Source organism: Gigantopelta aegis, chromosome 7, assembly GCF_016097555.1.
Source record: "Gigantopelta aegis isolate Gae_Host chromosome 7, Gae_host_genome, whole genome shotgun sequence".
Taxonomy (NCBI): Eukaryota; Metazoa; Mollusca; class Gastropoda; order Neomphalida; family Peltospiridae; genus Gigantopelta; species Gigantopelta aegis.
The window spans coordinates 26,905,019-26,921,357 of record NC_054705.1 but is presented as its reverse complement, the minus strand read 5'-3'; the positions used below and the strand labels follow the sequence as shown (position 1 = coordinate 26,921,357).

At 39.6% G+C, this 16,339-nt stretch overlaps 2 protein-coding genes across 2 annotated transcripts in view; both read right to left on the bottom strand.

Moving 5' to 3' along the window:
* Positions 1-14,590, bottom strand: part of LOC121378002 (protein dachsous-like) — a 53,214-nt gene extending 38,624 nt beyond the window's left edge. Inside the window, exons 1-7 of the mRNA XM_041506099.1 lie at positions 14,537-14,590; positions 13,576-13,815; positions 10,641-10,860; positions 9,367-9,488; positions 7,674-7,857; positions 5,830-6,000; positions 2,794-2,937 (exon numbers count right to left, since the gene is read on the bottom strand). Coding sequence (XP_041362033.1) covers positions 2,794-2,937; positions 5,830-6,000; positions 7,674-7,857; positions 9,367-9,488; positions 10,641-10,860; positions 13,576-13,815; positions 14,537-14,590 — 1,135 coding nt within the window. The remainder of the gene's footprint in view (positions 1-2,793; positions 2,938-5,829; positions 6,001-7,673; positions 7,858-9,366; positions 9,489-10,640; positions 10,861-13,575; positions 13,816-14,536) is intronic.
* Positions 14,591-14,813: 223 nt separating this feature from the next.
* The window catches only part of LOC121378001 (protocadherin-16-like), a 43,613-nt gene continuing 42,087 nt past the window's right edge, over positions 14,814-16,339 (bottom strand). Inside the window, exons 13-14 of the mRNA XM_041506098.1 lie at positions 15,545-15,670; positions 14,814-15,004 (exon numbers count right to left, since the gene is read on the bottom strand). Of these exons, the coding sequence (XP_041362032.1) occupies positions 14,814-15,004; positions 15,545-15,670 (317 nt within the window). The remainder of the gene's footprint in view (positions 15,005-15,544; positions 15,671-16,339) is intronic.

Genomic DNA, 16,339 nt, shown 5'->3' with positions numbered 1-16,339 from the left:
TTTCTAATGTTCAACATGGTGCTTGAAAGCGATTTTGGAGATGGGTTACCTGGATGTAACAATCTTCTGCCGCTGTTGTTACTCTATGTCTTGACATTTTGTAAAGAATACAAGTTGGCCCACACAAACATACACTGAGAATGACATATGTGAAATTGTGGACTTCCTTATTGTTGATGACATGTATGTCGAATTGAGGGATAAAACTTTTAAACAAGAACATTTCCCCCAATAGGTACCAACTGTGTCACATTACTTGCCTCTTTCTGTGTCTATGAATATGAATCACAATTACTAATTAATTTGATTAAATCAAAGCAAAACAAATCTAGCTACGTTGATCTTACATCAGTTAAAATTGGCAGCCAAAATAGCACATTACTTTACATTTATTTACACACCAGAATTAAAAATGCAAGAAACTACCGAAGGTACCCAATCAGTTTCAAACCTCGATCTATATATACATGTAGACATAAAGATTCAAACTGACGCTAGCCTCCAAACTAAGCTGTATAGAACAAGAGCCCGGGCCCTTGAACTCAAACGAATTAGGTACTAATAACTGAGTATATGGACATTCAGGTAGTGGCATACGATGCACAATGATTTTTCTGCTGGTGACACCTTGCATATTGGGGGACCCACAATATGACTTCCAAAATGGATTATATTTAAACAATCAAAAGCAATTCAAAATATTACACATTACAAACCTGAACATGGGCTCACGTGTAAAAGACAAGTTAGAGTGCATAAGGACCCATACCACCAAATTGTGTCCCCCAAAGTGGGTTATACTTAACGTAGGACGTATGAGATAAAACCTACTTTCAATGAGAAAGTAAATAGCTGTCTGGGCAATGACAATTTGGACTGCTTTGGTCCTCCCCGACACCCCCAATACGTAAACCCTAAATGTAGTTTGATTATACTAAAAAATATGTGATACCAGATAAAACTAACTTAAAAGAAGGATGTATATCGCACAGAATCTGAAATGGCACATGACAGGCAATTTGGACCCTGCGTTGATACCCCCGCCTTAAAAATTTATCAAGTGTAAACTGGTTATAACGCTAAAACATGGGGATACCAGATAAAACCAACTTAAAGGAATAAGGACATCACAGAGTGTGAACTGACCTATCACAGACAGTATGACACATGCGTTGGCTCTGCTTGACACTCCTAGTTTGTATAACACAATGGACAACTTCAGTTTTCCACTAGACTGTTTTCCCTTTAAGTTGAGCAATATTCCTTGAGCTCCAGCTTTTGTTATCTACATATCACATCTTCTGCGATACCTTTGAGCATGGTCATTACGGTTTTAAAATAATTTCATATCATTCTGACACATAATTTGTTCCATCATGGTTACGACATTAAAGGACTCTGCGGATTTGAGAAACTTTCTTTGTGGACATACTGAGGCTATTTCTCAATATGACGTATGATTGACAAATATTTATGTTTGATACTATACTTTATGTTCACCTTGTATTAAATTGTCTTTATTTATTGCTTTTATGAAAACAACAGTTGGCAACTATTGGCTGTGCTCTTGACAAGTGCTCTACCGGTGGGGTGGAAAATGTGTATACTGTCTCAACTGTCTTAATATCCATAAAGCTGTCTTGTGCAGGTGATTTTGCCTGCTCTTCCTGTATTGGAGTTAGGATATAGCTTACAAGTAGAGTACTTGCCCCATGCGTAATGGGTTTTAGGATCCATTGCCCTCTGTAGACCTGTCACTTTTATACCAATGCACCATACAGGAATATCAACGTCGATCTCCATGGTGTATGCATTCCTGTTTGTGGTAAATAGTATATACAAAATACCATATTTCCATTATGTAAGAGTAGCATTTGTGATTATACACGTCCTATCTCACATCTCGACCAAGTTTCCAAATAACTTTATGTTCGATATCAAGAAGACATAATTCAAAAACATGTGTTGGGGTATCATTAAAAATATATTCCTTTCTATAATTCTTTTGTCTGTTTTATTATCTTAGTTCAGTAAGAACCATTTCAAACAGAGAAGATAATAAAATAAATGAAGAAACAGGTTTTAACTTCAAATACAATGCACACAAAGGCAATGCATGCAAAATCTGATGGCGGCCATTGTGGATTATGATATCATGTGGCCAAAATTAGGCAATGTACAGTTGATCACATATTAACTTTTATACTTTAACAAAACTAAATGACAAAAGCAGACATCATTTTTCATATGCAATTTATATTTCCATTTGTAAAAATACAGAATGCATATTGTCACTTTTGTCGTAAGTCAAAAAGGAGCGTGGCATTTGGGACTAATACAGGAAGTCTATTTTAATTACTATTGGTTTTAACTCAAGGGGTCCACTAATGGAATACATAGTAATTTAGCGGATACAGGCATGTATACATGATTATTCCATCAGTATGTGGACTGCAGTGCTTTAGAAAATGAATGCATTTACAGTCTGGACAATCACAAATATCGTCCAAAATAATGGGGTTACCATTATTTGATTTTCAGTACCCCCACCCTAGTTTCATTCCGGATATATGTACAAATGATAAAATAATGACAAGGCTTCTACAGCTCGCGGTGTCAGATCCATCTAGAAATAGCACACCTACAAGATCTGGAGCTTGGACTATTAAATATTTATAGTTTATTGAAGTAATCGTTGGATGTAAGTATATATATATATCACAAATTTTATCTTTGATTGAGTATAAGCATAATATATTTTACTCTGTTTAGGTATGAGTTTTATACACCTACTTCTACTGACTGTGAACTGGGCCGACCCTGGAGCGATGGAGTTCAGTTTGAAGACGACGTTGTCACCTTCAGGTTCTGTGGCAATGATGGTGTGGATGTCCACGTTTGCGCCGGTGGCTCCAGCGTCAACGGATGGCAAGTCCTCTGAAAAACAGCATCTTAGTTGTCGTCACATGATGTCCAGGTCAGAAATAACGCCAACAGTAGTAACTAAATGATTTGTGTTACATGGACAGTTAGGATCAGAGTTCTCGTCACTTAGTCATTACATTTTTACATTAGTAATCCGAAATTACATTACATTAATATATCAATGTTCCAGCAACCTTATTCTTAATAAAACTGATAGACCCATGACTGGGCTGGCAGTCCATGGTAGGGGTCTGGTTATTCATGACATTCATTATGAGTTCGTGACATACACATTTTCATTACATTGATGTTACCCTCCATTTCAACCCTAAACACGATACTGAATCTAACTTTTGGTTATGACAGCAGGTGAGGTTGGAGGATGGGCTGGGGATTTTTTTGGTTAATTATGAGACCCTTAATATCGGATCTGAATTAATTAAATTGAGGGTATACCCACGTTAAAATACTATATCTGTGCATGAATATAACTTAATACTGGACTCTCAGTGCATGGTGTGTGAATTATGACTGTCTGTCCATGGTGTGTGAATTACGACTGTCTGTCCATGGTGTGTGAATTACGACTGTCTGTCCATGGTGTGTGAATTACAACTGTCAGTTCATGGTGTGTGAATTAGAACTGTCAGTCCATGGTGTGTGAATTACGACTGTCAGTCCATGGTGTGTGACTTATGACTGTCAGTCCATGGTGTGTGAATAATGACTGTCAGTCCATGGTGTGTGAATAACGACTGTCAGTCCATGGTGTGTGAATAATGACTGTCAGTCCATGGTGTGTGAATTACGACTGTCAGTCCATGGTGTATGAATAATGACTGTCAGTCCATGGTGTGTGAATAATGACTGTCAGTCCATGGTGTGTGAATAATGACTGTCAGTCCATGGTGTGTGAATTACGACTGTCAGTCCATGGTGTATGAATAATGACTGTCAGTCCATGGTGTGTGAATAATGACTCAGTCCATGGTGTATGAATAATGACTGTCAGTCCATGGTGTGTGAATAATGACTCAGTCCATGGTGTGTGAATAATGACTGTCAGTCCATGGTGTGTGAATTACAACTGTCAGTCCATGGTGTGTGAATAATGACTGTCAGTCCATGGTGTGTGAATAATGACTGTCAGTCCATGGTGTGTGAATTACGACTGTCAGTCCATGGTGTATGAATAATGACTGTCAGTCCATGGTGTGTGAATAATGACTGTCAGTTCATGGTGTGTGAATTACGACTGTCAGTCCACGATATGTGAATTATGACTGGATTGTCAGTCCATGGTGTCTGAGGATGGGCTGGGGATTTTTTAGGTTAATTATGAGACCCTTAATATCGGATCTGAATTAATTAAATTGAGGGTATACCCACGTTAAAATACTATATCTGTGTATGAATATAACTTAATACTGGATTCTCAGTGCATGGTGTGTGAATTACGACTGTCTGTCCATGGTGTGTGAATTACGACTGTCTGTCCATGGTGTGTGAATTACGATTGTCTGTCCATGGTGTGTGAATTACAACTGTCAGTTCATGGTGTGTGAATTAGAACTGTCAGTCCATGGTGTGTGAATTACGACTGTCAGTCCATGGTGTGTGAATAATGACTGTCAGTCCATGGTGCATGAATAATGACTGTCAGTCCATGGTGTATGAATAATGACTGTCAGTCCATGGTGTGTGAATAATGACTGTCAGTCCATGATGTGTGAATTACGACTGTCAGTCCATGATGTGTGAATTACGACTGTCAGTCCATGGTGTTTGAATTATGACTGGACTGTTAGTCCATTGTGTGTGACTTATGACTGTCAGTCCATGGTGTGTGAATTACGACTGTCAGTCCATGATGTGTGAATTATGACTGTCAGTCCACGGTGTGTGAATTACGACTGTCAGTCCATGGTGTGTGAATTACGACTGTCAGTCCATGGTGTGTGAATTACGACTGTCAGTCCATGGTGTTTGAATTATGACTGGACTGTTAGTCCATTGTGTGTGACTTATGACTGTCAGTCCATGGTGTGTGAATTACGACTGTCAGTCCATGGTGTTTGAATTATGTCTGTCAGTCCATGGTGTGCGAATTACGACTGTCAGTCCATGGTGTTTGAATTATGACTGGACTGTTAGTCCATTGTGTGTGACTTATGACTGTCAGTCCATGGTGTGTGAATTACGACTGTCGGTCCATGATGTGTGAATTATGACTGTCAGTCCACGGTGTATGAATTACGACTGTCAGTCCATGGTGTGTGACTTATGACTGTCAGTCCATGGTGTGTGAATTACGACTGTCAGTCCATGGTGTTTGAATTATGACTGGACTGTCAGTCCATTGTGTGTGAATTATGACTGTCAGTCCATGGTGTGTGAATTACGACTGTCAGTCCATGGTGTTTGAATTATGACTGGACTGTTAGTCCATTGTGTGTGACTTATGACTGTCAGTCCATGGTGTGTGAATTACGACTGTCAGTCCATGATGTGTGAATTATGACTGTTAGTCCACGGTGTTTGAATTATGACTGTCAGTCCATTGTGTGTGAATTACGACTGTCAGTCCATGGTGTTTGAATTATGACTGGACTGTTAGTCCATTGTGTGTGACTTATGACTGTCAGTCCACAGTGTGTGAATTACGACTGTCAGTCCATGATGTGTGAATTACGACTGTCAGTCCATAATGTGTGAATTACGACGGTCAGTCCATGGTGTGTGAATTACAATTGTCAGCATAACATACATGTGGGCTGGCAGCCCATGTTTAATGGTCTGATTTTTCTTGACATTGATTATGAGGTCCTTCATATCAGATCCGCAATTATTATTTTATATTTCCACCCGTTTAAAATGCCTGATCCGCGAACGAGTATAACTTACTGCTGGGCATGCAGTCCATGGTGGGGGGCTGGTTCTTCTTGACGTTAATTATGAGGTCCTTGGTGTCAGACCCTCCCTCCACGTCCTCGCATATGACCGTCACCAAGTATTGGGTCGGAGCCCCCGGGGACAGAGTCAGAGGCTTGCTGTTGGTATACCACACGTGAAAATCTGCCGAATAAACAATTAAAAACAATCAAAACGAGATCCATATTTATATGGTCATAATAAGTTTGTTGTGCAAAAAGAAATGGGTTACCTGGAAAGGGTTAATGGTTTACTAATTCTTAGAGGCCTGAATTTATCATGCTATAATTCTATTCATATACCTACCTTTGTTTGACACCCAGTAGCCGATGTGAATTGATCATGTTATAATCATGTTCATATACCTACCTTTGTTTGACACCCAGTAGCCGATGTGAATTGATCATGTTATAATCTTGATCATATACATACCTTTGTTTGACACCCAGTAGCCGATGTGAATTGATCATGTTATAATCTTGATCATATACCTACCTTTGTTTGATGTTTGACATCATGTTCATATACCAGTAGCCGATGTGTGAATTGATCATGTTATAATCTTGATCATATACCTACCTTTGTTTGACACCCAGTAGCCGATGTGAATTGATCATGTTATAATCTTGATCATATACCTACCTTTGTTTGACACCCAGTAGCCGATGTGAACTGATCATGTTATAATCTTGATCATATACCTACCTTTGTTTGACACCCAGTAGCCGATGTGAATTGATCATGTTATAATCTTGATCATATACATACCTTTGTTTGACACCCAATAGCGGGGGGCGGGATGTAGCCCCGTGCTAAAGCGCTTGCTCGATGCGTGATCGGTCTGCGATCGATCCCTGCCGGTGGGCCCATTGGGCTATTTCTCATTCCAACCAGTGCACCACGACTGGTATATCAAAGGCCGTGATATGTACTACCGTGTCTACGGGATGGTACATATAAAAGAACCCTTGCTGCTAATCGAAAAGAGTAGCCAATGAAGTGGCGACAGCGGGTTTCCTCTTGTCCCGCCCCCGCTAAATAAAATGTGTCGAGTTTGTCGTTGAACAAAACATTTCTTTCTTTCTTCCCAATAGCGGATGAGAATTGTTGTGCTGGGGATGTTGATAAACATTCATTCATTCATTCATTCATTCATTCATTATCATGCTAATCAATAGTTAAAATGCGACAACAGTGTTTGTTTTGTCTTTTACGTTTGGTCATGTCATGTTTTGACTTTGAAACATAAACAGACTTCTACGTGCTATGGTTCTCCTGCATGGGAGCGTAGAAACTACAATAACCACAAAATCTGTATGATGAAAAGTCTCTTTTTCAACGACATGACTAGAGCACATCGGCTATTGGAAGTCGAACATTTCGTAAGTTTGAGTTTTGTTTTTGGCTTAGAGAGGAAACACGCTACATTTTTCTATTAGAAGGAAGAAATATTTTATATGCATCATTTTACAGACAGGACAGCACATACCACGGCCTGTGATATAGCAGTCGTGGTGCACTGGCTAGAACGAGAAATGGCCCAAAAGGCCCACGTACGGGGATCGATCCCAAACCGACCACGCATCAAGCGAGCGCTTTACCACTGGGCTCCATCCCACCCGCCATTATCATTGATTCAAACACTGACGTAACCGTGTTCCCAACCCATCTCACCCAGATTATATCTCTTTTTCCCACCTCATTTTATATTTTCCTGTCGCCCTATTACACGACTCAATGACAGTGTACGCCCCATCATGAGCTGATTAGAAATAGGACAATTTTCATCAAATAATCAATTAAAATTAATGCGTTACCTTTATCAGCGTTCTTGCGTACTTCAAATGGTATATCTGGAGGTATGGTTGGTATTTTGTGGCGGCAGAAGAAATTATCATTCTCGGGGTCGGTGACTTTGACAGTGAAAAGATCTTTAGCGAAATTCTGACTCTCCACGACGTCCACTTGGTCTTTCAGGTTGTTGATACTTGGCGGCTTGTTCTAAAACACAGTGCACAGCTGATTACTGTTTCATTCAGCTGGGACGTTTCGCTGACACGCCACCATCTCTGTGTCCTTTGCTAACATTATTTTTCAAGCTATTATATAATTAAAAGACATACATGCTGTACTGGTCACATATCTCAGACATCTGCTCTCTCTGTCTCTCTCTCTCTCTCTCTGTCTGTCTGTCTGTCTCTCTCTCTCTCTCTCTCTCTCTCTCTCTCTCTCTCTCTCTCTCTCTCTCTCTCTCTCTCTCTCTCTCTCTCTCTCTCTCTCTCTCTCTCTTCTCTCTCTCCGACTATGCCAGGACTCCCATGTTTAGTGTTGAGTGACAGACAAGGCGGTATACAGACACCAGGCTGTGCACTCGCTATTCCTTGCCTAGAATATTGGACCCAGTACCTACCAGCATTAAATCCATTCATCCAACAACTGAACTGAAGTAGTCACACTGATATGATATTGACTTTAAAATTGCCATGCATAACCTTCATCTGTAGATAATTAGGAAGGGCGGTTGTGACGTATAAAATATATATCCCAGACTAGTAGCTAACCTTACCGATTTTGTCAGTAGTAGATGATTAATAAGTACGCGCGTGGCTTATGTTGACAGGTAGGCGTGGCTATGACATCACATGATTGGTAGCTGTGGTATGTGACATCACGAGATGGACGTGGCTAAGACGTCACATGACTGACAAGTGGGCGTCGCTAAAAACAGGTCAAGTAGCGGTGGGTCTCTGGATTCACTTTTTTTTTTTTTTTTTTTCACCCACCCGACTGACATATCTTAGATCCGCTCTTGGTTATAACGACAGACTCTTATGTCCTACTACACAGTTCACTTCCAGGTGAGAGTCCATTCATCATGATCACGATAGTTCCTAACAGTGACACATGCTGTAGGTCACATATTCACTTCCTTCTAATAATTGGGGAAGAATTAAAATTACTTTTAAGTTTTTCAATGGTCAGCCGTTGGGCCCTGTTGTACGAAACGATTTTAGTCTAAGATCATATTCTGTGCATAGATACCTTTATGTACTTTCGGTGACCTTAGCGTTAAGATCATTCCGTCAATCGCGGCCCTGGTAGCAATTTACTCATGTTATTTGGTAACATTGTGCATTGGCGTTTTGGGACATAAATCTGCAATGAACTGGAACTGGTATGAACCGGTTCGTGCCTACCAACTGTGCCAAATACATCATAACACAGGCAAATGGGTTCATACAGCAAAAAAAACCCTCAAATAATTATAAACAAACTGAGACGTTATTTTCACAATTTATCTTTTGAATGGTATTTGTCGCTAGTGCCAACAATAACATGTTCTATTAGCAATCTTGATTTGAAGATGGTCCATTTAACATGGATATCACTGATGACGTTTGTGTTGTGAGACCTTATGCGCATTATTATACTCAACGTGGAATGTCCACCCTCAAACTGTAATCTCCGTATTTTGAATGACCAATTGTCAGTCTCATAATAACTACTTACCCATCCGATATCAAGTTGTAGTGTACTGCTCCGAATAGTCGCCCGATTGTCTTCTACTTTGACGTCACAAGAGATCAACTTGCCATAGAGAGTATTAACCAAAGGTTTATTCAACGTCACAGCTGTCGATAAAAAAAAAAAGTAATGTTGTTGTGGGCTTTCTACTGAACATAGCATAACAAAAACTGTTTTTAAAAAGCTGTTTTGAAAATATAATACACATACATTTTCATAATTTGTTCAGTATCGCGAAAAAATTTCAACAAAAGGTAAAGATGATTCCATCACATTTTTTCTACCAAAGATATTTTTCTACTTTCCTTCAAAATGAATTAGTGAATGTTTAACGACACCCTAGTACGAGCTTTCCTTTAGATGATAGCACTGAAACTTGATGTTGATCATCACATTGTGTTTCCATTACCTGAGTTTGACACCCAATAGCCGATGTATTTTTCGTGCTGGGGTGTCGTTAAACATTCATTCATTCATTCATTCATTCATTCATTCCACCAGAATGTATGCCCTATGCGAGCACGATACAATACTATTTCATCCTTCCTGCACCGCCTGTAGGAGGACTTCCAATCTCACAGGACTGGCTTGACGAAAGAAGCTTGTTCGCAAACCGCACTGTTCCAATCTTATTGCCAAGTTGAAAATTAAATTGGTTAATGTTGTGTTTAAGATCAGTATAAGACAACCCTGGCATTAGGCAAATCCAAAACAGACTTGTGTGTGTGTGTGTGTGTGTGTGTGTGTGTGTGTGAGAGAGAGAGAGAGAGAGAGAGAGAGAGAGAGAGAGAGAGAGAGAGAGAGAGAGAGAGAGAGAGAGAGAGAGAGAGACAAAGAGAGAGAGAGACAGAGAGACAGAGACAGAGAGAGACGGAGACTGAGACTGAGAGACAGAGACGGAGAGAGGTGGGGAAGAAGGGGAGAGATTCTCCCATATGTGTGCGTCTGTCTCCGTATGTGTGGGTGTTGTGAAGCACTAGCCTGTTTTTCTGTTGGGGTTTTCTTTTTTCCTTTGCTTGACATTAAATAAAGATGTTAATGTCAGAATCAGAAGAACGTCGGTAATCGGCAACTAAACCTATGTCTTGAACACATCCCAGGTCCTGGTTCAAGTCGTTTATTATGTTTATCAAATACTATTATTAATTTCAAAGCAAAATAATTCTAATAATAAAATATTATAATGTGTCGATGACAGTGAGGGGTAAGTAATTATAAGTAAATCTAACTAATGACGTCAACATGTGTGAGTTTCGTACCTCCCGTGTTTGGATTTACGCTGAAATAAGTACACCCTGTGGTTGTGGAAACCATTGAGTATGTCAGTGCTCCCGGACTCTTGTCGCCGATGTCAAGATCAGATGCAGACAGCGTGGCAACCAACGTCGTTGACGGCATACTCAGTCCCACAGACACGAGGGCAGGTGTAACAGGATTGGTTGCGTCAAACATGGGATCGTTGTCGTTAATCTCGTTGATCTGAAAACATTAAAGTAAGAATAAAAAACCTCTTCAGATATGCTATTAGAAAAAAGGTCACCACGTTGAAAATATGTGTAAACATTGAAAGAAGATCGACACTAGCCTTGGTGACCCAATGATTAAATTATCGGCCTTAAGGCTTGTCTGTGCTGGGTCCACATGCTGTTTTCGGTTGCCAACCACTTTTAATGGCTGAAAGAGGAGGCGCAAGGCGAAGTTACTATTGACCTTATTTTGTTATAATTCTTGTTCCTGAGCCCTACCATACACTACTGTTCCAAATTCCTAAAACGTCCAATGGAGATAGGTACTACCCCGATTCTGAAATATTAAAAATTCTACCTGACGATCTCAAATCGAGCCAGTCACTACACACACACACACACACACACACACACACACACACACACACACACATATATATATATATATATATATATATATATATATATATGTGTGTGTGTGTGTGTGTGTGTGTGTATGTATGTATGTATGTATGTGTGTATGTATATATATATATATATATATAGAGAGAGAGAGAGAGAGAGAGAGAGAGAGAGAGAGAGAGAGAGAGAGAGAGAGAGAGAGAGAGAGAGAGAGAGAGAGAGAGAGAGAGAGAGAGAGAGAGCCCGCCTTACATAATAACTTTTAGCCTTTGGGCCATCATTTTCTATTGACCCTTTGTGCTTCCCTAACATTTTCATTTTAAGGACCACTATTCTAGAAGAGGTAGGAAAATCGTTTGGTGCATGCCATTATTCTGTCCTGTTGGAATACAACGTTGGCGCTATTTATAATTGGAACAAATTGTGGTTGCAAAATTGTATCTCGATATCCCTGTGCCGTTAAGTTGCTTTGGATGTGAACCAGGTTGGTCAGGCCAATGTGTAAAATTGCTGCCCATATCATCACACTACCACCACCGAATCTATCCACTTCCTGTATGCAGTTTGCAGCATAACGTTCACGACGACGTCTGTACACTCGACATCTTCCATCAGCGCGAAGAAGCAAAATACGAGACTCATCACTAAACCATACACTTCTTCATCGCAGTTAGGCCATACTCTGTGGACTTGACACCACTGACGATGTAGTCGATGATGTTGTTAGAATCAAAATGACACCTGTTACAGGCTGTCTGTCTTGAATACCTGCCTCATGTAGTCGGTTCTGCACCTTCTGAGCTGATATCCTACGCAAACTTGGCATTGTTGAAGCAGTAGAGGTTGTCGTAGTGGTCCTCTGCCATAGATGAGTTACCCATATGTAGCGGTTCTGGGCCACTGTGGTCATATGTGGCCTACCTGATCTGGGAAGGTTACTTGTTGTCTGATGTTGCTGGAACCGATACCACAATCTCGATATGGTGCTTGGGGATACATGGAACGTCCTTGCTATGGCCGACCTGGATTCGCCTGCTTGTAAACTACCAGTGACGTTGTCTCGTTGTGTTTCACTCAGTCGCGGCATATGTTTTATGTTGTGTAGTAACCAAAATAATGAGGACAAGTAATGTGCACAGATAATGTGGTTAGCAAATGTTTATTTTTTTAATTAGTACGATTGTTTTCTGTATTCCATGTTGGCCGTAACAAAGGCAATATGTTTGGATCACCAAATGGCATTATATTCAAAGAAACAAAGTTTATTTTGTTTAACGACACCACTGGAGCACATTGATTAATTAATCTTCGGCTATTGAATGTCAAACATTTAGTAATTCTGACTCGTAATCATCAGAGGAAACCTGCTACATTTTTCTTTTATATGCAGTTTCCCACAAATGGGAAAGCACATACCACGGCCTTTGACCAGTCGTGGTGCACTGGTTGGAAAGAGAAATAAACCCAATTAGTTGAATGTATCCACTGAGGTGGTTCGATCTTGCGACGCAAGCACCTTAGGCGAGCATCAACCAACGGAGTTAAATCCCGCCCCCTGCATTATATTCACGATTTGTACATCGTTTAATTTTTTGAAGAGTATATATGTTGACGTTATTAGTTTATATATATATATATATATATATATATATATATATATATATATATATTATATATATATATATTCTTCAAAAAAAGTAGGGGAACATGAAATATTAATGTTAATAGCAAGTATTAGACCGAACATACGTTTTGACCACAGACATCCTAGTAAAGAACGTTCATGTCTGTTTATCAACAAACCGACACACATTCCATACTTTGCACATGCATCACGCAGTTGCCCAATATACGTGCGCGGGTTGTCATTCTCGATTTTGACAATTTCCAGGAATGTCCATTAATCACTGTGGAACATTATTTCTGTCAATCTTTTTCATTCTGTTGATCATACGGTTGTTATTGTTTTGTTTTCAGGAATTTTTATTGTTTGAATTTGCGATTTACTGATTAAAAAAACGTCAATTTTCAAATTTCACTCCTGACCCCAATCGTCCTTCAAGATCTTTGGTGGTCATAAATCCTACTGTAAATACCGAACTACCGGTTGTAATGTTTGCCCAATGAATTAAGAGTTCCCCTACTTTTTTGAAGAGTATATATATACACATACACATACACATACACGTACTCAAACACACACACACACACACACACAACACACACACACACACACACACACACACACGTACATACATACATTCATGCACGAGGGGGAGCGAGGGTATAAGTGAGTGTATAAAAAGGATTAAGACTTTAAGCTAACCGTTATGAGGACTTCTGCCGTGTCGGTCATGCCGCCACTGTCAGTGACTTTTATATCTACTTTCAGCTGGTTCGTTTGGCCCTTGTCCACGTCGAGTTCCACGACGTTGGTCATCACCCCAGTCGATGGGTTGATGGAGAACATGGCGCCATCTTTTCCAGGAAGAATGGAAAACGTGTGGGTGTCTGCCGCGTCCGTGTCCGTGACGGCGACGTTAGCATTCACTGTAACAGTGTTAGTCTGGGGGGAAAGAAGAAAGGAATGGTTTATTTATGGTTAATGAAGACACAGCTAATGAAAGAGGAAACTGGCTGCCGCCACACAATGGGCTACTCGTTCAGGACTAGCAGTAACGAGCTACTCTCGATTCACTAATATCAAAACCTATATTAGCTCGGCCATTTACCTTTCGACCGACCGTTCAAAATTGCGCCAAATTCCCTCAATCAAAATTCCATAGCACCACCACCACCCCCACCCGCCTGATACCGATTTGATCGGCTCTTGTGCCCACGACAGGCGTGCGCTACAACAGCTTGTTCTGAATGTGCACGTAAAACCCTATGACATGACAGTAAAATATATTTTTGATGCCAAAGCAAAATTTGATCTTGACACGTCTACCTACAGGTCACAGAGACGATCGTAGTGATCTTACTATTATTTACTTCATTTCCCCTTCATCCACTGTGGTGCTAAATGTCATTACAATTATGAATTTTGGCGGATCGTTATCGTCTGTGATTGAAACCGTCGCTGTACCAGTGGTCTGCATGATACCCATCGTCAGCATAATAATCTTTACCTTGAACACATGGTCCGCCATATGTTTCGTAGTCAAGACCACTTTTCATATTTGATTTTGTTTGCTGAAAGCAAAATTAGGCAACAAGAACGCAGTTTTATATCATCACTACCATCTGGTAGGTACTTTTATTGTCGAGTATTTTTATCTCCAAACTCCATCACTTCGTTGTTCAAGATCATCATCATCATCACCGCCATTGATCACCATCATTATAAGGTCATCATTGTGCTGTGTCCTGTGTGTGGGAATATATATATATATATATATATATCGTATATATAGCCTTTGTATATCTAATATGTATATACCTTATGTTTACGTATATGATGTGATATATATATCAATGTTCTAGTATACGTTATATATATATATTTGTCATACGAGAAATTAAACAATTATTGGTTGTATTTTTATTATATTGTAACGGAGGTCATGAATTCAGCTTACTAGCAGGATCAATCTCGAAGAAACTAGAACCGGAAGTTGGTGTCACAGACATGGTCACCGTAGTTGGGTCAGTGTCCTGGACATCGGTCGGAAACAGAACAGTTCCCACAGCTGTGTTTTCTGACCACGACACAGTCTGCCCAGCATTGGCTATGACTGGCGCCATGTTCAGATCTAAAATTTAAAATTATAATATACAGTATAGTCACAGTAAAGAAATCCGGGTAGCAGACGCATTGCTCGTCTCGTAAAGCTGTCTAACTGGCACTGTTAATACTTAATATGTAAAAGAGTAAACACTTACTTTTCTTAAAACGTCGAAGCGGGGGTAATACCATTATTCGAAATGTGTTAGAGGGGAAATGCGGTTTGTTCAATGAGGGGTGCAACTCTCAGATTGAAAGTCCAAAATATGTGAAAGTGAACCCCGTGATTGGAATGAAATGAATTTATCAGTACAGAGGCCATTGTAATCGTGAATTTTTTTATATTTAAAAAAAAAAAAAAACTATATTTAGTTTTGTTTGTAAGCAACTGGCTAAACAACAACACGTTTATACATTAGAATTAGACAAAGCTTTAACATAATACATATAGCTTGCACATCTATGTTTAAGTGCTACATACCGACATATTTTATAAGTCATGGAAATGGCACGTTTTAATTTGGTTTTTGTTTTTTTATTTGTGTTTTTTTTGTGGTGCGACACTAACTTGTTATTGATATTGTTAATACGCATGTCACAGGAAGGTTTTTGCCGTCGTTGATATTCACATTCAGGGTATACGATGACTGGGTTTCAGTCCGTAGATCCTTCGTTACCTCCAACTTCTGTGTGCCTGAAAACAGAGTTTAGTGGTAATCACCCACATGGACGAGACTATAACAAAGTTTAACTTTCAATTTTTTTTTTATGAAAACCTCAGAATTGTGGAAAATCGTCCTCCTCAAAATGTTTAAGAGGAGAGGAAAATCAAGCGACCTAACTAGCGCAGGTTTGTCACATATATATTATACCACAGTCCAGTAACAACCGAACTAACTAGAGCAGGTTTCTCACATATATATTATATGATAGTCCAGTAAAACAGAACTAGTGCAGGTTTATTACATATATACTACTCAAAAGAATTTAAGGGTCAGACGATATTTTCGACATTATTTTCTGAATGTCAGTTATATTAGCTAGACCATAATGTCACGCATGGTATTGTTCCATTTTGACGAAAGTGGGTCTAAGCAACCCATAAATGAATTAAAATCCACTGTCATTGACACTGTCGACTAGTTCTAATGGCGAAAACATGCTTACATTTGCACGTAAATTAGGGCGAAAGCGAAAGGTCTGCTAAGTGCCCATAACTTGCTTTTTCACAAAGCGCTTCATTTGCACGCTTTGCATGTGTATTCCATGTTCCCAATGCTGAATTTCCGTATAATTGGAGCTTGCGTTCGTGTACGGTGCACACTCCAAATTCGACAATGGTACGACGTCAACTGACTATCGA